Source organism: Acipenser ruthenus, chromosome 3 (genome assembly GCF_902713425.1).
Source record: "Acipenser ruthenus chromosome 3, fAciRut3.2 maternal haplotype, whole genome shotgun sequence".
Lineage (NCBI taxonomy): Eukaryota > Metazoa > Chordata > Actinopteri > Acipenseriformes > Acipenseridae > Acipenser > Acipenser ruthenus.
In genome coordinates, this window is record NC_081191.1 from 85,797,290 (window position 1) to 85,819,842 (window position 22,553).

Consider the following 22,553-nt stretch of genomic DNA (forward strand, 5'->3'; position numbering starts at 1 on the left):
AATGCTGCAATAAGCTGCTTTTCTTGGCTCTTGCCTGTTTTGTTATTCATTTTTCATTCTGGAGACACGAGCTGAAAGATGAAGATAAAGGATGTACTGACTAATGGGAATTACCTTTAGAAGTAAAAAAAAAAAGAAAAGAAAAGAAAAACATGCTGGCGAGGGTGATAAACTCCTTCTGCTTCTTAGAATTGAATCCCTGTCCCGTTGGGGGTACTAGGAGTTTCAGCAGTGCATGTAGGGTATTGGTTGAGAACCTTTTAATTAAAATCCATGTTTTTTGCTTATTTTACACCAATTTCCCTAAGTGAAGTGCCAACTGAACATCCTTTTTAAGATTTAATTTAACATTTTGTGGTACTAAGAGGATGCATGCACTTCAGGTGGACAAATTGATACATTTATGCGTAGAAGAAGTTTACCAATATCTGCTTTACAAGCACAGAACTCAGTTCAAGTTTGTGGATATATTTAATTTAGGATGCTGCTACTGCAGAGCTGGGATATTAATTCATTTCATAGTTGAGAGTATACTGCTGACATGGTGGAGATTTTCCAAAGAAAAAAACCCACGTGTTTACTAACTAAAAATAATAAATTACACAACAATTTACTGGAATTGAGGTGTATAGTGGAAAACCATTATTTTGGTCACTACCTCAGTATGTACTGAAGGACCAAATATCAAGAAATATTGTACCACCACTGGTTGTACCATTTTAGTGGTTTGGAAGCTGTATCCCTCAAATCCCCTCGCACCTGCTGTAGAATACAATAAATTGGTTTATTTGGTTTACTGAGAACCCTTGGATATGTTACTATACTTATGTTACATGGAAGTAAAATATAAGAATCCAGTTAATTTCAAATAGGAGTATAAAGTGATCATGCTGTGAATTATTCATTCTCTGTGGGTGACACCTATTTCAGGACCTATTTCAAATCTGTTTCTGATAGATACATTCTATTCTTTTCAAATAAAATAATTAAGGTGGTGGGAGTTTCATCAACTGAATTATTATTTTTACCTTTCAATTCTTTGTTACAATGTCAGATTAAGGGTACACTTCTGGCAGCTATCTTTCAACACTGAGTTGAAAAAGGCACAAGTTGCCAGAACATTGCTCCTCCATAGGCCCCTGCTGTCCCCTCTCTTTGAAGACCAGAATCTTTGTGCAAGATACATTTTGCATTTACTTATATTGAATGCATTCTTAGTGTCCAATTTGTTACATGTCTAATGCATTGCCTTGTATCTAGTATTGTCTGCTATTTTAAGTCCTGCAAGAAATCCAAGTTTTCTTATTTATCCCTCATACAAATGTCAGCACCACATCAACAGCAATTATACCTGATTGGTCTAAGGCAAAAAGCAAATTCGAGTTGAGCAGTCAGTAGTTGCCATGTAAGTGTGGATGCCTGCAGGTCATTCATTGCTGATGGGATCTGCAGGTCATCATGAAAAGAGAGCTCTGCTTTTTCTAGGGAGTGATGACTCAGTTGACAAGCCTGTTGGAGGGGGTCATTTTGGCAGGATAAAATCTCTATGAGTTTTAATATTAAGACATCTAAGCTTTGATAAAACAGTAATACATAAACATCAAATTAATTCTGGAAGAGACTGCCCTTCAAGCAGTCCTTTCCTTCCAGCTCTTCTGCTCTGATTTAGAGTTACTTGTTTGTGTTTCACAGTAATTGATGCTGCCTGACTGAGTGGAACTGTATGGCTTTGGCGTGTTTTAAGAATCACAATCACAATGTGCATTATAGTTTAAATAGAGTGTAAAATTATAAAGTTCTGCCAATTTAAAATGAGAAACTTGAAAGCAACATTGGGTTGTTTTTGTTTTTTGAAAGCTTATAATAATAGATTGTTAGTGGCTGTTTCACTGCATGGCTTGCCCAGGCACTGGGTGGTTATTCTGGTATCTGTGTTCTGTGTCACACAGGCTGATTGCCTGGCTCAGTGGAAACCAGGTGCATAACGGCAGGGAACAAAAACATAAAATGAATGAAAATACATCAGGGATGTCAGATTTGGATGCAGGCTTACCTCAGACTGTGCTGCTTTCTGCGAACACAGAAGCACCAGATGGCCTTTTAAAAAAGATATATATATATATATATATATAGGGATTTTTGTGACTACTCGGTTCCATTGGACAAGACAATACTGTACAGTCCCTTATTGACTGAGTGCTATATACAGTAGATGATGATTTTTCTGGGTGGTTACAAAGGTTCATAAAATCCTAATGTTTAAACATTTATAGAATTAGGTTTGTATTCTACTGGGCCCAGTCACATGTGAAAGTCTTGTCCACGGCAACAATAAATAACCATATCATCCTTTGTTAAGCCTGTTTATTAAGTAACCTCTTGTCACTAAACAAACATATAACTTTGCTACAGCTTTCTGCATGGGCAGCCCCAACTGGCCAGCAATGTATCTGTTATCACTCTTTCCACTGAGATCTCCTGATGTCTACAGCAGCAGTGCATGCCTTAATAGTTGGGGGAAATAATGACAAATTACCTATTAAAAGTCATACAATGGTTGAAAGAATGGGGCTCAGGTGGTCAAGTTGCTTTAAGCTTCAGCTTTCCTAGTTTCTTGCTGTGTCTAATTGACGGCAGCTGTTGTCCAAGGCAGATATGAAACGTGCAATGGGAGAGGCTGGCTGTTCAAGGTCCCCGAGGGGCAGTGTGCACTTCTGACACTGCATCATAGTGTCATATATATATATATATATATATATATATATATATATATATATATATATATATATATATATATATATATATATATGCTGTAAACAGTCCCCTACTCATTCAGCAGCTGAACTTTCAATACATTTCTTCACTTTGCAATGTTTTGAAAGGTACTATAGAGCTACTCTCTCTTCCATGTTGGTCGCCCATGCTTTCTATATGAATAATACAGTTACATATTTTCCTTAAAGGGGTCCACAGGAGAGCATTGCATTATAGTGCTGCACTTTCAGTGGTGTCTTTGAGGTAAGAAATTGTAAACAATTGAACTAAACATTGATAACGGCATGTGTCTGGATGGCATACTGAATCTAGTGTAGGAAAATGGATTAGAGATGTTCAGTTGGCACTTCACTTAGGGAAATTGGTGTAAAATAAGCAAACAATCCATTGCAGCAGGCAAAACCTACAGTTTGACCTCCAGACAGCTCAGCACTGGCCATTTTAGGATTTCCTTTTTTTTTTTTTTATAATAAGAAAAAAACATCATGCACCAGATATCTGCAGGCTGTTGATAACTCATTCAATGGAGCTTTAAAAAAAATAATAAATAAAAATGAAAGGGGAAAACTCTTTTTTTGCTCGTTTAGAATTTGTTGTGTGATTGTTTGAATAATGCTACATAAAGGACCTTTGAATAAATATATTGATTCTGCTGGAAAGCTTTGAAAGCAAGCAGTTATTTCACACTGTCTTTACATTTTGTAACCAAAAGTATCTTAAAAGTGCTGAATCCAGAGTCTTAGCCTGCAATGCAATATTTTGCCAGGATAGGGTTTTTGTTTAGGAAAAGGGCAAGCTAAATATATTTTTAGTTGAGGCTTGTCATAATAACTGATTTAGATAGCATGTTTATGATGAGAGTATCGTAGCTAAAGCTCATTGCATAAACTGTGCATTCTCCTGGTACAAAGAAGCCAGACTATGGATATAAACTGCAGATATTAACTCTCTCTCTCTCTCTCTCTCTCTCTCTCTCTCTCTCTCTCTCTCTCTCTCTCTTTCTCTCTCTCTCTCTCCTCCTTTTCTAGCTGGCAGCATTAGAGAGACAGATTTTTGATTTCCTTGGTTACCAATGGGCTCCTATTCTAGGAAACTTTCTTCACATAATAATTGTCATCTTGGGCCTGTTTGGAACCATTCAGTACAGGCCGAAATATATTGTGGTGGTAAGTCTCTTTATTGTTTTTTTGGAAGGGGGTGGGGATGGGCATTGATACAAAGCACGGCAACTCTTTGGATCCAAGGTATAACCCTCTATTGATAGATACACTCTGCATTGGACTGGGTGTGACTAGTCAAGTGCACCCACTGACAGCAATCATTGCTAATTAAAAATCACTGTTATCTACACAAGCAGGATACAGAAAGGATAAAGAAATGTTGCTTTCCATTAAGCTAAAATACAGTTTTTCTTGATTGCTTGAGCACATTTTTCCAAATAAAATTAACTTTTTCAAAACAATTAACATGTAGCCCCAAACTGAAACACGTTGGCCAAAATGACTTGTGAAATGAAATGTAATTTGCAAAATACACTAAGACTCTCAAAACATTAAATACATGACACAAAATCAACTAACTCCATCAAAACATACAACTTGTTATTTAATGAAAAGTTATTTCAATCAATCGTTACACAATGGCCCAATAAATACTAACTACAACTATCAATATACCCTAACATGGTTAACCCTCTTTTATGTGTCTGTGCCATTTGTTGATACTAGAATTATAGTATGTACCATAAAAGGCAAGTAAACATATTATCACAGCATGGGCTGTATTCTTTTTTCCTAAAATGATTTTAGCAAAGATGACCAATGCAGAAAGAATGTCACTCAAGAGCATGAATACCCAGAAACAAAAGGCTTTATTTTACCTTTTTCCATTTTGTCCTTTACAAATTCAATGATGCTGTATATACAGAGAATAAAAATAAAATACACCAAGCTAACAAATCACTGCAAAAACAAAGCAATGTCAAAAAAGGCAATGCAGCGAGGAAAAAATCTCCTTGCATGGCGCATCCATGCTTGGCAGTCCTCTGCAGTGATTGCCAGACAACCGGCATTCATTGCGTCTAAGAGGGACATCTGGTCATGTGGACGGTAATCATAAACTTTCCACCTCCACGCAGAGAAGAATTCCTCGATTGGATTGAGAAAAGGAGAGTACGGAGGGAGAAATTGCATCATCATTCGTGGGTGGGCTGCAAACCATTCAGTAACCAGACGGGAGTGCTGGAAAGCAACATTGTCCCATATGATGACGAAGCGGGACATGTCAGACCTCACCAGCCCTCTCTCTTCTGGTGGTACCACTCTCTGGTGCAATGCATCAAGAAATGTTAGGAGACGTTCTGTATTGTATGGGCCAATTGTAGAGATATGGCAAAGAACACCATCGCTGGAGCTAGCGGCACACATGGTGATGTTTGCACCCCTTTGCCCTGGCACATTTACGCTGGCCCACTTACCAATGAGGTTCCTCCCTCGTCTCCTTACTTTTGAAAGGTTGAAGCCGGCTTCATCCACATAAATGAATGTATGGGGTGTTGAGTTTACTTCAAGCTCCATTATTCTGTAAGATAAAAATACAATAGAAACACAGTATTTATGTATACATAAAGTAAATACATTGTTAAACATTCCAACTGCATGCAATGCAATGTTTTACTGTAAGAAAAGGCATTACAGTGACAAACCCTTACCTGTACATGCTGGAGTCTAGTCTCCTTCACGCTGTCACTGTTTCTTTGGAATGGGACCTTGTAAAGTTGTTTCATTCCCACTTTGTGTCTTTTAAGGACCCCATCAATAGTGGCCAAACTCACACTGTTGACATTTCTGAACATGTTGTGATCTTGAATGACTGCAGTCTGGATCTCTCGCAATCTTATGGAACTGTTGGTAACAACCATATCCACTATGGCAGCCTCCTGTGCTGTAGTGAAGACTTTACCTCTGCCACCAGCATGTGGTTGTCTTTGAATTCTATAAATACAGTAAATATGTACAAACTGTGACATTTTGATGGTCACATGAAGGGCATTGACAGAACAACTGTTTTACACAAATGTTGTACTGTATACAGTACAGTAATACTGAAATACAGTGTGGTATAGCATTGTAACTTACCTATTCTCATTCTTGAATATTCTTACTATTGATGCCACAGTTGATCTACTAAGATTGGGCTGGACCCGCTGCCCAGCCTCTCTCATGGAAAAGCCATGATTGACAACATGGTCAATAATTGTGGCACGAATTTCATCTGAAACATTAGCTCTTTCTATTCCCCTATGAGCTACTCCACTACCATGCATCTGAACCCCTCTTCCTCTATGGGCCCCTCTACCTCTCCTTTGAGCTACTCCACCACCACACATCTGAACCCCTCTTCCTCTATGGGCCCCTCTACCTCTCCTTTGTCCTTGCCCTCGCCCTCGGCCTCTTACTTGGTCCATTCTTGCAAACAGCAACTCAGAGGTGACCTATTTTATGCATGAATAAGGACTGATTGCCGATTGAACAATTGTGCAAAGAAGTTTTGCACACGTGCAGAAGAGGTTCACATTCATGGGAGTAATTTGTATCAGCTGTGACCAAATGTTTTATTTTTTTTTAACGTGATTTACTCAACTGAGTTTTGCGTCTTTTGTAGAGAGTTGTGTTTACTGTTTTGCAAAAATGTGCTTAGCATTTGCATTGTGTGTGAAAACAAAGAGAAATTACTTACTGTTTTGCAAAAAAGAATACTGTTGTGCTCATTAGGTTATAATGGAGATCAAGTGGACCCCAGTTTCATTAAAAGTTTTTTAGCAATCGAGAAAAACTGTAAATCCCTCTTGTACAGAAATTAAATTTCAGCAACTTCAGGAGGACAAGATCTGTGATTTTAAAAACAACAGCATTTTGTATTTTGTTCCATTCTACATTAAAAGACAATGCATTTCCTATTAACAATATCTAAAATCTCCACTTCATTAATGAAAAATGGTCATTCAGAAAACAAGTTCAAAATAAAAATAGCTGCACTATCAGCCATTTGGTATGACACTATGTTACAGTATTGCTACCAATAGCCTACAGGAACAGCCTAAATTTTACTTGTTAAGGTGGATCTACACTGGAAGCGAGCGATGCGAGTGAATAATTTAGAAGTGACTGGAATCTAGGGGTGTGTCTACACGGACTGCGAGCGACGCAAGTGGCTGTCTTGGTGAAGAGAGCGACTCCACAGGAATTCTTGTGATCGGTACCACGTCACCTCCGCTTAGCAACCAGCGGTTGGGGTGAAAACAATCTATGGTAACCTATGGCAACCTATAAAGCCTATGGCAATTACAGCAGTTTGTGAACACAACAGTAGCCTATAATATATTTAATTCAAGCGACAACAACTAAATAAATAAAAATAATAATAATTAAAAAATCCACTTGAGATATGTACAATTACATGGACAGCCTGTCAAATGTCGCTAAGGAAAGATATGCAGCGAAGTCATCGGCTACAAATCTCAAAAACTGTCCCTACAAGCTCCCAGCAGATGCTTTGGTAAATGACCGAACGAAATGGCCTGAGGTGCAGTTTCCAGATATCTACATCTACCTCATCGAGACACCTGGTGTGTTAGTTATAATAGATTGTATTATACATAAGGGGCCTACCTGTCAACACTGAGCTTCCAAAAGAAGGGAGATTTTTTGGAAACTGAAATGTCTTGAATACTCTAATCATGTTTATCGGATACTGGATTAATTAATCGATAGCGTGCAACTGCCACCACCTTTGTAACCAGAGGGTCCGGAATCCATTCATATAAATTTACTGTAAAGGAGGAGAGAATGTGAAAATCACATAAAAAAAACACCAGGAGCACCAAGTCAGGACACATTGTTTATCAATACACAATTAGTTTAAACAGGGGAATTAGCGATCTCAAAACCACATAGTAGATTCAGTAGTGCTGGATAAGAGAAGAGGCAGACACACCCACTAATATAAAGAAAATAACTGATTAAACCATAAATCATATTACGTCCCATTGGGACCCGTCCCTCCTCAGCTTTTTCAAAGCATTTATCCACCTTTCCTTTCAAACTTCGTCCTTCGGAAAGCGGTGGCATGAAGGCTTGTTGCCCTTCGTCAGCATATGTTTGCTACACCCAACCAGCTTCACATTGTTTTGGATTATACGGGGGTAACTCGACTATTTTCACCCCAGACGCTGGTTGCTATGGGAACAATGCAAGAGGTCCCGGATGTCCAACCACAAGAATAGAAATGTGTTCTATTTTTCCCGCCAGTCACGAGTGACTAGAGTGAAACGGACCAATCAGAAATAAAGTCAGTTCCCAAACCACTCACAAAACCACATCCAGGATCAGCCCCACCTGTACTGTTTTGTGGATATGCTGCATGAGTGGTGTTGTGAATGGGCAGTCTTTGTCTTGTGTGGGATTGGGTGGGAGTACAGCGGGTGGGATAAGGGGTACAGGGTCACGTGACATGTTCTGCTTTAGTATTTGCTTTTGACAAAATTTGCTCGCATCGCTCACTTCCAGTGTAGATCCACCTTAAGATTTAGCATTAAAGGCCCCATTACCACCCGGACAGTCCTTAATGTCCGTCGAGGACTTCTTAACTGTGCTACCTTCTCAGCCACCATCACCCTCTGGTGGTTGACATAAGTAGTGACTGATTCTTGTATTAAGCATTCCCATAAGTGCAGTTTCATGAACATCAAACTGTGTTTTATTCAAAATAAAATATTTAATATCCCTAGCTTTGAGAAGTATTTGCAGAAGAAAAATGAAAAATGATTTCGTGAGCCAGTTCAATAATAATCTAAGCAGAAACTGCAACAGATAATTTTACAAAACACACATAGATATATTTCCCAGTACACTGTTGTTTAGACTAACAATATTTACATGTATTTACTTTTACAATATCCAAAAATGTGTTGGGTTTAACATCTTTCTTCATATAGTTATCGTCAAATCTCATTCAATCATTTCACATATCCTTAAATGTATCTCTTGTGTCAGATCTGTGTGCCATTGCAATATAGTATAACTCTCAAGGTCATTTGAAGCAATACAGCAAAATCAATCTCATCTGTCAGCACTTCACACTGGCGCATTCTTATTACTCCCCCAGTTTCATTTGTTAAATGTAGTCTTGCAGTCGTGATTTATTCCATGAATCCACCTAGGTGTTCCAAGGTGTAGAGAGAATAGAGTTCAGAGCCATTGTCATTGGGATCGAGGATCAATGGAAAATGATATGCAAATTAGCTGAATGTTGGGTTTGTCTGGCAAGTGTTATGCAAGTAAATCATTTAGACACTCATTAAACTCAATCTTTCTTGAATATAATTATATACGTATATACCATAAGAGGAACAAATATACAGGGTAACTAACATTGTAACCCTGGCAGATGTTAGGGTAAAAACATATTAATTTTAAATGATTCTACCATATGATGTGAATGTATATAGGTATGTCACAGGCTACAGCTGTAGAGTGTCTTAAACACACATCTGTGCTTTCTGTTACTTTTTTCCTCCAGACCCCTTTATTTAGAACATATGGCTGCTAAAGGCAGTACATTGATTACTGGCAATTATATGGAGAAAACATTAAGTTGCAGTGTCATTATGACATGTGGGATAAACTCAAAAAATCCTATCCATGCTGCTTTTCTGAGCTGACAAAAAAAGGACTTGGCTACGTGTGCAGTTCAGCAGTATGGTTATTTTGGAAAAAAAAATCTGTAAATGATCTGTGCACTCTGCTCATGAACAGCAGATAAGCTGTCAGCTTCCCTGACGCCACAAGCTAAAGAAGTGCAAATTCAGTGAAGAGAAAGTTCTGCTAAACAAACTTCAGGGTCTCTTTCTTGACATAGGAACCTACACATAAATCAGAACTGACATATTTTCCAGATATGAAAAATGACTGAACACTATAGTTCTTCTCAGATCCTATACTACAAATTATTAAGTAACTGCATTCACTAGTACTGTGTGATGTAAAGTCAGTTTGCATAGGATTTGACCAGTCAGTCAGAGTCCTTGGTCAACTGTCTGTCATTAAGACCCTGTGGAAAGTTGATCTGTGAGCTTTAAACAGACTGATGATGACATATGCTGTATGGACAGTCATTAGTGTTGTTAGCTGATTGGTCAAAAAGATGTTTGTTAAACTTAAAATGTGAACTTGGCTGAACTGAACTATAGAAACAATCCTTCTTTCCTGTACTACAGTAAAAAATACCCTCCCTCTTTAAGGTAATAAAAAACAACATGTTCTTTTACAATATGGTGACAATATAAATAAAGAGTTGAAAAATAGTCGACTTTAACTTCTAATCCATAATTTCAGCTACTCTGGATGTAGCTGGAACAGGCTGTTTTAGAGTCTCTCGCCTTGTGGTCTTCCCTCTCCCCTGTTCTGTGCATCTTCTGGCTCATTAGCCTTCAGTTACAATCTAGTGCTGGCCTCGTTAGTAAAATAATATTAGGAAATCCCCACTGTATCAGTTTATATTATGTTCTTCCACTCATTGAGTCGGTTCACATGGTATGGACCTGGAGAAGTTCCAATTGCTGACCAACTCTGTGTGGTACTATTAATTATTCGATACACATCACTTTGTCATAGGAACCCTTTTTGACATCATAATTTCTCGATGAGTTATCACTGCACAGTAAAGAAATAGAGCACGCACTGACATGGGAAATGGTACGTGGGTACGTGGTGAATTGGGAGGGGGAGGGGTCTCTATACATCCAGGACATAGTGTCCCATATAAGAACAAGGAGCATTCTTTTTAATGGAAATTACAACAACCCTGTTTCCCTGCGACCATGTTCTAAAGTCTAATTTTAGTCTCCTGAAATCCCACTCTCATCCATCACTGGCGTGTGATATTACCAGTAAAACAGAAGTGCCCGCATTTCAAAACTGCATGATTGAATAGCTGCATGGTGGTAGTTTGTAAACCTTCTTGTTCATGTCCTTATTACTGACACATATTTAATGTCCTGTTACCTTCCAACCAGATTCCCCAGGGAAGGAAAAGAATAGCAATATAGTAAAAATAGGGGGAAAACATAATTTGCTGTATATCTACTATGGGTACATCTATTGCACATGTACAACCTAAGCCTGACACACACTTTTTCCTCACACATACTTCTCCTCAAAATCAGGATTCTGTGTGTTCCTAATTCATTTACACTGCCTCATATTTGGCAGAATAAATACAATAAAATTAAGCAGGGAGTTTGCTGGCTTATGCTTTAGGTCAAATAAAATCACATTTTTACAAGTCAATATTAGAGGCAGGCGTGGTATGGATTTGCAATTTGCTATAGGCCGCAAGGGAGCTGAAGAGAGGGGAGGCTTCCCTATGTGAATTATCTCACTCTCTCTGCTTAATGTTTCCCAATGGAGATGCAGTTATGCAAGCTATTTTGACCTGCATCGATCCCCTCCATGCCCTGAGCTCTTCCTTATGGGATTCTCCTTCTTTCTCCTTCTCTCTAGTACTCTGTCTGGACCGCCTTGTGGGTTGCCTGGAATGTGTTCATTATCTGTTTTTATTTGGAAGTAGGAGGGCTTTCAAAGGTAAGCATGTAAAGTCACACTGTGTGTGTTTGTTTTTTCTTCACCAACAGTACCAGGGTGTTTAAGCAATGATTTATTATCAGAAATGATCAGGCATTACGAGCCGGTTTGGTATATTATGCTGGTCTGTCATTCTGTTTATTTTCCTTGCCATTTGTTTTCAAACACTTAGATTGACATACTTAGATGTTCCAGGTTTCCTAATGTAAAAACATGAACCTGTTTTAACATTACACAAGATAATAGGAATAGCCCAGTCAAAGGTGCACCAGAGCCAATTGAATTCCAAGAGAGATGACAGCTGTCTGGTTTTACTTGTGCCATGTGCAGTCATATTGCCTGTGACTGGCAGTTGCATTTATCAAAATGTATTTTTAAAGTGTCAGTATCTCATAAAAAATACAAAATCTAAGACCTGAATGAGTCAATAAATGAATTAATTATGTATTTGTACACATGGGTGTATACTGTATGTATAGAAAGGTGTCAGATTAAGTTTACAAATTACTTTTTGTAAGTCTTGCATTAAATGTAGAAATGTAATTACCAGTCATATTATGCAGGATAATAAATTAAGTGGAAACAACTGTTTCAGGTAATAATCATGGCTTTTGGTGGCCTTAGAGACTGTTAATCAGGAAGTCAATGCAATTTATAATGTGACCTCAGCTGGATATTACGAGGAGTATAACTCCTATAATATAGTCTGAACTATTAGTATCTTTGCATATGGCTGCTGCATACTACTTCATAATTATATTTAGGGGATGATGTAAGGATAGACATAGTGCAAACAATTGAGGCTGCAAAATCCAAATTGCATTGCAGCCAGGCAATTATTTTGCAGTGCGGCCTATGTAAGCTTAAGAGCAATGCAAATTACTCAACACGGACAAATAATGAGTCGCAATCATGATAATGAGGGTCGCAATGAGCGCCGCCTGTGCATTGGTCTGTTTAGCAGCCACACTTATAGCCCAGGAGTGAGGTGAGTTAGGAGTGCAGAGAGCAGTAGGCGCTGCATGAGATTTGTGGAGCATGAAAATCAAACCAAACCAAAAAATGTCAGAGGAAGGGCAGCAAAGTCCTCTTGGCACATGGAAAATAAAATTAAAGTTTTCTGAGGAGTGCAGAATGCCAGGTGTAAACCATTCCATACGCCGCATTTTTAGTGGCCGCTAAGGTCCCACTTTACGGCCGCTAAACACGACTTGCGCGTGCAAAATGCTGATTTTGGCTGCAATATGTGTGTTTTGCAACTGCAAATCACTTTGCACGTATCCTTACATCAGCCCCTTTGTGTTGAGTGGAAAATAGAAGTTAACTTCTTTTCATATTAAGAGCTGATAACCCATGTTGTTCCTGAAGGGTTGAGGGAGGGGTAGGGGAAGATGAAAGTCTCCAGAATATGTACTGTATAAAATGTAGGGAACTTAGTTGTCAGTTGTCATTATTCGACTTCCATTTTTTAACACTTGAAGTGGACATTTTGTTTCTAATAATGCATGTGCTCTCTGGTGCCTGCCATATGGTGGCCACAAATCATCTTCCTGCATTAGCCTAAGGTTGTTTCTAATAAATTGCAAAAGAATATTAATTGGTACATAATGAGCACAGTGTTGTTTTTACAGGGTAGCATTTGGTTGAATGGTTTTTGAGATACAGAGTGGCGTAAAAAACAGCTGTTTTTCTTTTTTTTTTTAGAAATGATTAAAATGCTTTTTTATTCACCTGTGTCTCAGAAAGTATAGCAAATTAAGGAACCATGCTCGGCATACACATAGTCCCAGGGGGGTAAATGTGCAACAGGGTATTAATATATTTTGGGGGGTCCTAGTTTTACAGAAATTGAACCCCAGAGATAATGGTCTGACGTCACTGCTGTCTGATGTCACTTGCGACCGTTCCATGACACTGAATAAGGAGACATGGAATATATAGTTCAGCACACACGGGTCACATCTGTGTTTCTGTCTGGATTAAAACTGGTAATACTGGTACATATGCATAACGCTTACCGTACCCTTTATCGTGCCAGTAATGGTGTTTAATATGACAGTATTTCATCGGGTGATGCATAAACGACATTTACCATAAAAAAACAACACTCATGGCGACGATAGAATAACTGCCCTTAGAGACCAATTTTCTTATTAGCATATTATTGATTCATAAATCTGTGTTGTGCTGTTAATTGACCCTCACTGGCATCATAATTAACACGTGCCTCAGACCAGGCAGAGAATGAGATGCATCTTAACGGTATAATTTACTTGCATAATTTCTGCGTTTAGGAACATGTATTTAATCCAATAGTAATAATAAATGTCTATCCAACAATTACATCATTTAAATATTTTGTTATTTGTAACACATACATTAAATTGCATTGTTAACTTGTCTGAACAGTATAGGCTACTTAATGGTTGGAAAACATAGAAATCAAGTTTGTAGCCTATTCGTTGCTCTAAGAGAATTGTCAGCCACAGGAAACAGCACAGCTAAGAACAGTACTTCTGTTATTCAAGGAAATGATGTCCCATCTGTTAGACTGATTGCTTTGTAATCTGTGGACACAGTTTGTTTTACTCAACACAGCAAATAAAGAGGAACAGATTGTATTATTTGAAATCTAAATATCTCTTCATCTTAGTAAAGTGAGTTTTTTATGTTAATTGGTTGACATTAAGTGGAGGTAGCACAAGCAGTTATTTTAACTCCATATTTATACAGTACAATAAGCAAATGAAAATCAAGACTTGCAAGTGGAGTAGTGGTTAGGGCTCTGGACTCTTGACCGGAGGGTTGTGGGTTCAATCCCCAGTGGAGGACACTGCTGTTGTACCCTTGAGCAAGGTACTTTACCTAGATTGCTCCAGTAAAAACCCAACTGTATAAATGGGTAATTGTATGTAAAAATAATGTGATATCTGAATAATGTATAATGTGATATCTTGTAACAATTGTAAGTCGCCCTGGATAAGGGCGTCTGCTAAGAAATAAATAATAATAATATTATATTATATTATTTATTTCTTAGTAGACGTCCTTACCCAGGGGGACTTACAGTTGTATACAAAAAATACATATCAAGAATTACAGTACAATTAAGAGCAAGATACAAAATACAATGACTTCAGTCCTAATAAGAGCAAATACAAAACACAGTACGATTTGATATCGGGGCAGTTCAAGAGCAGATAACAGTGTTGATAGTTACATCAGGGTTAGAAACGAGAGCAAGTGAAATACAAGATATTACAGATTGGGTTAAGTGCAGGATTAAATACAGTAAAATAGGGAGCAGATAAGTGCAAGTTAAAGTGCATTAAAGGCAGAGTGAAATTGCATAGGATCGGTTTACGTTGAATAATTTCAACATTTGCTGCATGGTCGTGAAGCTGCACAGCTTTTGTAGCCGTAGTTCAGTGCCCCATACTGAACTAGACAGAATGGAGCAAACATCTAGGGTTCAGTAGCTTTGAAAGGAAGTGCATCTGGTCTTCGAGTAGAACGATTGCTGTATTTCTGGCTGTTTCTTTGTTTATTTGTCATATAAATGGGAACTGAGTATATATTGAAATAATAATACATTATTTAGAATTTCTCTTGCTAATGGTCTATGTTATTGGTTTATTTAGCAGACGCCTTTATCCAAGGTGACTTACAGAGACTAGGGTGTGTGAACTATGCATCAGCTGCAGAGTCACTTACAACAACATCTCACCCGAAAGACGGAGCACAAGTGACTTGCTCAGGGTCACACAGTGAGTCAGTGAGTGAGCTGGGATTTAAACTGGGGACCTTCTGGTTTACAAGCCCTTTTCTTTAACCACTGGACCACAGCCTATGAAACATGCTTTTATCCCATTTACATGGGAAGAATTGTAGTTTCTGGAATTAATTCAACTGAAGGTGCATTTTCTATTCACGTTGAAACCCAGTTCCTATGACTGGCCTTAAAATCTTCAGACAATTCTACCCTTTACAGTACCCCTATGATAGCTTGCTGACATCTTGTAGTCTGCCCTTTTATTTTATGAATACATTGAGCATACATATACAGTGAAAGAAACAGAAAATGTACAAAAAGCTATTTGTACTGTGTTTCCATGTAAAGTACAAAACCTACACCTGGTCTATAGACTTGATGAAGGGCCTATGGGCAAATGAGGTTTCCTAAAGGCTGTGCTATGTTTGACTGTTTTAAGACTTAGCTTTATGAAAACTTGTGGGTATGTCGAAACATCCAGTTTTTACAAAAACAGTTAGAAGAACAAACTAGTGTTCAGTTACTTGATATTACACATGGTGAAGATTTTATTATAAAATTGACCATACTACTTTTGATTCGGCAATAACTGCAGGTGTAGTGACGTGGGGCCTACAGCAGTGAGGTGTTATTAGTAAGCTTTATCTGCTCACAAAAAAAACAAAACATAGCTAGGTGTACAAAATGGATTAGTCAACAAACTTTTCACTAAGTTTTCCATTTTGATTTTGACGACAAGAGTTTGCTCGCCACTCAGTGTTCAGTCACGGAGGATTCAATGATTTCCTGTGCACGGCCACCAGGAAGTGAAATGCACGCTGCGTCGCGTTGCCTAGGCAACCTGATGCAACTTGGAGCATTCCTTGACCAACAAAACAAGAAGACTGCCGAGGCAAACCGATTTCTTGGGCTACCATATACTTAAAAATGTTGTAGAATAAAATATATTCCAAGGCATGCAATGCATGCTTTGTATACATAGACAGCACGCCACTGGCTATACAATTTGATCCCACAAAATCAGCTGAAATGTCTGCTGTTGCTTGAAGATTGATGACTAGCTACTGAATTAAGCAAAGCAACTGTGGGAGGGATAGAGACATATCAAATCAAATGGTCTTAAACCATTTGAGAGACTGGGTCATATTGCCTTTTGTAAAAACATGTATCTGATGTTTACACTTTTCTGAATTTTCTATCATGTTACATTTTTTTTGTTTGGTTTTCTGCTTTAATCACATGTTTTTATTGTGTTGCTTATACCTGTGATTGTCTTTTTACTGTTTTCCAGGCCTCCCCCTTGTAAATGAGGCATTGGTCGCAATGGGTACATTTCCTTGTTACATAAACACATAAACAAAAAAAGAAAATAATCATTCTTTGGGCTTGCTGCTGCCTTTTCTTTTAATCAGATTGTAAAAGGTGGTTCACCCAATGCTATCAAAACCACTGAAGCTAATTTGCAATAACTCCAGTGGGGGGTTGGCAGCTAAACAGTATTGAACCTCGCTTAATCAATGGAAAATGCTCACAAAGGTTTTATTGCACACTGTGCAGCCAACAGTGTTAAAGAGCAAATAGCGGGGTTCAGAAAAATACAGTGTTATACATCCCCATGTGTTGCTACAACTGTTTAGATAAGGTACCTGTAATTTCTCTTTTCATTGTTAACATCCTGACAGCTTTTTGCACTTTTTGCACTCTAGTGCACTGGAGTTTGATATCTGTCCTCTAAATAACTGCAGGAAGAGTAATTTAAAAAACAAACAAGTGCATGACAATGTGGACAATAATCCTTACACTATCACTGCACTAGAGCGGCCATTTTGAAAATAACTTTAAAGTTATGTGTAAAAAGTTGTCAGGATGTTAACAATGAAAAGAAAAATGACAAATTACCGAATCCCGCTACTTACTCTTTAATAGGGGTCTGAATCATCTCTCTTACAAGGGAGTAAGTAACATAGACTTCAGGCTTCCTTAAATTCTTTAAATAGCAAGAAGATGCTTTTTGGTCTTTACGAGCCAGTGTGTGCACTCAGACAGAGAAAGATGGATATGATGGGAACAACAGGACTTTGTTTATCAGAGGGGCTGCACCATTGACTGGTCACTCTCTTTTTTAGTGTGGACACAAAGGGAACGGTCCCTGAGAAAACCAAGCTCCCCTTTCAGTGCACAATAGCAAGGCCAGGGATAAACTCATTGTTCTGCTGAATAGGACCGCAGCACAGAACAACAACAAAGAGAAGCTGGCATTGCTTTCTGTGGTTCTCGCTTTTTTTTGCCCACTGCTTTGTAACTGTCTTTTATTACTTTACACAGTAGCCTTATATTGAGCTTCCTCCTGTGGAACATTAATAAAAAAAAGGGATTAGACACATGTTTGGGGAGTGAGAGTGGATTTTTTGTGTTCAAATCATCAAGTAATTAAATATAATGTATTTTATCTGTCATCTGTTCCAGCGTGGAGAAATCTACTTGTCCTGCATCCAGTCCAGTTTTTTTTTTTTTTTTTTTAATTATTTTTTTTTAGAGATGCCTTGTTTTATTTGTTTCTGAAAAAAAATAGTCACTTGATGAATAGTTATCCGTCTGTTACTAAGCCTTGCCTGAGTTCAAATGTAAAATAATACACAGTGTCAGTGTTTAAAGTGGTTTGAAAAAGGTGCCAGTATACACAGAAAAAAATGTTCTGGGGAGGATTAATTTGATGATTTTACCACATTCAGCCAGAGCTACGGATTATGTTTAATTATATTAATTTTATTAAAAACCTCTCTCACAGTCAGCAGTACTGATAGGTAGTGTGTAAATAGTACTGAATAGTTTTCAGTTTTTAAGGAATCTTCCTTTTTCCTGTTGATTTGTATTTATATCCAAGCTGAAACGTGTTGCCAGGCTTTTTTTTTTAACATTTTTCTCACCATGATGTTTATCTCAACAAGGAAACCTGTGCTATATAATAATTGTAGAGACACTAAAGCTAAATGTATTTTTTGTGCGAAACTAAAAAGGTAAGCCTAGGTGTTTTGCAGCAGTATAACATTATATTATTTTATTTCCCCTCCTAGATTTTTTTTTCTTTTGTCAGTATGTCATACCGTTTTTTTCTTACCTGTATGCATACCAGCACATACTCCTCCCCACTTTAACCACTGCAGAGTATTACATTTTAACATGGACAAAACAAAACACAAGTTTGCTGTGAGAAATTCCATGGTTTAGTAACAAATGTATCTGATTTTTTTTTTTTTAATCCACAGTTTCAGATAACAAAAAAGCTTTTGAAGTGTTGGTGCAATCTACTAAGGGCCCATTTCTTCAGAGAATCAATTGTATCAGTGTATTCTCCAACAAAAAGAAAATGATATGGTTTGAATTAGCATTTGAAAGAGAGTGAATTCAGCACAGATGAATCAGAACCCATACACAACTTAAAACATATGGATTTTCTTTTACTTGACTGGATCATTGGTGTGATTTTCCTCCCTCTCCACCTTGCACAGCACAGAATATGATAAATGTGAATGAACAACTGTTTACCTTCTATACCACAGGAGGGGAGTCCTGAGTTGTTGATCTAAAGAGGTGAATATAACTTCAGGTCTCTTCCAGAATACCAGGGGCTAGTTGGTGTGGGGTAACTGAATGCTGAATCACAACAGCTAGGAAAATGCCAAGATATACCAATATATCCTGTCTTCAGCAACCAAATAAGAAATATAAGAAATTCCAATACGAGGAAAGGCCATTTGGCCCACCTACGCTCGTTCGCTTTGGTGCCAGCGTGGTCCGTTAACACTCAGGAGAGGAAAAACAAAAAACCTCTGGGAATCCGTAGCTAGACAGACCACCCTTCCTTCAGGCAACTAGCTAAAGGTCTTATTATGGTCACAGAGAGGGTTATACAATATTGTTTATTACAGCAACCAGTCTATTCTTGAAGGAACCGATAGCCTCTGCTATTTGCCTTTTTTTATAGCTTTTCCGAACTAGTTAGCTTAACAGATTCATCCACAACTACCCCCAAATCCTATTCGTACATAGCTTAGTTATTATTCATGTTGTACTTGCCTCTAATGTGTTTGCACCCTATGTGCACGACTTTACATTTATTCACATTACATTTCATCTGCCATGTGTCAGCCCAAGCTTCAATCTTGTCTAAATCTCTTTGTATTATTAAAATTGCTAATTGGGAGTTGGGAGTTGGCTGACCATCCGGTCAAGAGTCCAGAGCCCTAACCACTACTCCACACTGCTGCCCTAATTTTTAAATATAGGAACAACATTGCCAATTTTCCAGTCCAGTGGGATGGCTCCTTTATTATAGATTTGTTAAATATACAACATATTGGTTTAAAAATCTGAGGATTTGTTTATTTTAAGTGCTGCTAGCTCCCTTAGTACTTCATTTTCTTTTATATCAAACTCTGGTAGTGGTGTTTGTGTACATTCTGTTAACTTTGGTATATTGTATAAATCCTCCTTTGTAAATACTAAAGACAACCAATCTGCGATTTGGTTGTCTTTAGTCCCTAAATTACTGCTGTCACATAAACTACTGATTTTCTCTTTTAGTTTCCTATGGTTTGGACACTGTAGTAACTCTGGTCTGGTGTTTTCATGGCAGCTTTCTTAGCCCTTTGTACTGGTGGATACCCTTTCGTGAGATTGGTGAGGGGTCTCACTATGGATGAATAGTTTTTCACAAACCTCCGATAATATCCACAGAACCCTAGGAAAGCTCTGAAACTCTTTAGATTATTAGGCCGTTCCCATGTGGCGACGGCTTCATCTTTGTCTGGATCGGTTGCTACTCACTGGGCCGGCACAATAAGCCCCACGTACTTCACAGACGGCTGACAAAACTGGCATTTGTCTCAGGAAAGCTTCAAAGCACAGACTTCCAGCCTATCCAGGATCTTCAGCAGTCAGGTTTCATGCTCTTCTGCGGGCCCGAGGGAAGCGGGGGTGCAAGCACACATCAAAATCCACAAAGAAATGGTTAATTGACCACAAAATCAACATTTTGCAATGGCCATCTCAGTCTCCGGACTTGAACCCCATTGAAAACCTGTGGTTTCAATTGAAGCATCTGGAAAGATTCTGTATGGAGGAATGGTCTAAGATCCCTCCCAATGTGTTCTCCAATCTCATTAAACATTATAGAAAAAGACTCAGTGCTGTTATCCTTGCAAGGGGAGGGTGCACAAAGTACTGAAAACAAGGGTGCCAATAATTGTGACACTTCATTTGTTTTCGAAATAAATTTATGATTTCAGAAATGTGTAATTTTGGTTGATTCCATTGAATTATTAATAAAGTCAAATATATTCCACATGTTGGAAAATTACAATATAGCTCAGTACTTGTATTATTTATTTTCTACAGTCTTTTTTGCTCATCTTTATCAAGGGTGCCAATAATTTAATTATTCAATTATTTTTTTATATAGATGATGTACCTTCCTTTTGTCCCTGCTTTTTAAAGTAAGATTAAAATCATTTTTTATATATATATAATTATCATATGTATTTTAAAGGGGACATGTACCATGTTGTTTTATACTATTTCTTTATTTTATAAATGATGTACATTTTGTCGCCACTTTTTAAAGTAAGATTTAAAAGACTTTTGTATTTTAATGTTATTTTGGGGTATTGTGATATTAATATTCCTTCCATAGATTACTCCCCAATTAGCTGCCATTATAGAGCTGGTCTCTCTGTAGGGCTATTTGCAGTCATGTCTAATATAAAGACCGACACTGTCCCTGGCTCTGCTTGGAGAGTGTGAGCTATTTCCTGTGCTGGCTGCGTTTTGGGAAGATCCTCAAAAACAGGTTCTTCAATCTTTGTTGTGAACGATATTCTTTGCATGTACCTTGCACAGGAATATGTGTTCAGGCTGATTAGTGCTTCATTTTGCAGTTTCATTCAGTCTCTCCACTCTTTAGATGATTCCAGAGCACCATTGCTGTTGAAAGGATAAAGGATTTTACTAAATGCATCAGTAAGGCTATATAGGAGAAGGGGGAGCAATCTATTGACCTATATAACTCATCTGTCTACAGTTCTGTTTACAGAATATGTGATTAACACAGAGCACATAAAAAATGCACAGCAAGTAATGACTTTCTGATGGAAGTCATTTATAAAAACAACTTCTCCTGAGGCAAACCTAGTAGATTTTTTTTTCTTTTACTTTGAATGCAATTTTTAAACACCTTGAAAGTAAGTGAAAGTGGATGCTGTATAATTCAAAACAGAGACTGTATGCAGTGCACAACAAATGCATATTATTTGAACAGACTCCTGTACATGTGGCATACTTTTTGTATAAATGCCACAAAAAAAAAACAACACTCACCTGGTGTTTTATAGTTTGTGTATTTTAACCAACCAGCTCCAAATTTGACAAATCATACACTGTGTTATGGTCTTGCGGTAGTGAAAGGAAAAAAAAAAAAAAATTTCAGTGGCTAAAACAAAGCACTTCTTCAGCCTAGAACAAAGGCTTCTGACACTTTGCTGTTACACCACAGTGAACAGCTTTATATCTCCTTTTATCATGTGACGATCTGAGATGAAACTGTCATGGTTATTAGCACAGTAGACTGGCTATTTCCATTTTTTTTTACTTAGGAAATATTCACAATTAAACATAATAAAATGCATAACATGGACCTTAACTTTGTTAAAATTCCCTGTATTCATGGTAATCTTGATTTAGGTGCCCCTTGCTGGGAAGGAATTAGCAATTTACATGATAAGTTGCACTAGGGCAAAGCAGGCCAATGCTTCTGGGAGGTGTAAGTAGGTTTCCTGCTTCCATCTTCCACTTCATCAATTACTCCAGCCTGGCTCCCCGGCTTGCCATCTGTCTGAGCTCTGGGAGAGCCTCGTCATGATGGATGGAGGCACCTCTGATCCAGCCCAGTGTTTGGATACTGCTCTGATTCACTTCATTAACAAACACATGCAAGGAGAAAGACACTTGCTCTCTGCGACAACCCAGCTACGGTGGAGATCGGAGGTGATATCTGTGGGTGGGAAAAAAGGAAACTGCACAAATTAGGCTGATTTAGATTCTTGATACAATATATCGGCATAGTGTTGACTATTGCCCGAGAACAATCTAAAAAATTTCTTCTGTGTGTTGCACTGCTAATAGGTCTTGTTAGGTGTTCATGATCTGCTGATATGTTACTATAACAACTATTTCCCTTTTTTTTTAACTAATCTGGAAATTGAATACATGTACATTGAAAAAACACAAATACATGTTTAACACCATTTATGTTATATATATTTATATGTTTATTATTATTATTATTATTATTATTATTATTATTATTA

The 22,553-nt window shown here is 37.8% G+C and overlaps 1 protein-coding gene across 4 annotated transcripts in view; it reads left to right on the plus strand.

The window, feature by feature from the left end:
• LOC117394182 (sodium/potassium-transporting ATPase subunit beta-1-interacting protein 3-like) overlaps positions 1–22,553 on the plus strand; it is a 137,727-nt gene that overhangs the window by 53,489 nt on the left and 61,685 nt on the right. For all 4 annotated transcript variants that reach the window (XM_059018185.1, XM_059018170.1, XM_059018177.1 and 1 more), the window contains exons 2-3: positions 3,804–3,941; positions 11,337–11,417. In XM_059018185.1, coding sequence (XP_058874168.1) covers positions 3,804–3,941; positions 11,337–11,417 — 219 coding nt within the window. The remainder of the gene's footprint in view (positions 1–3,803; positions 3,942–11,336; positions 11,418–22,553) is intronic.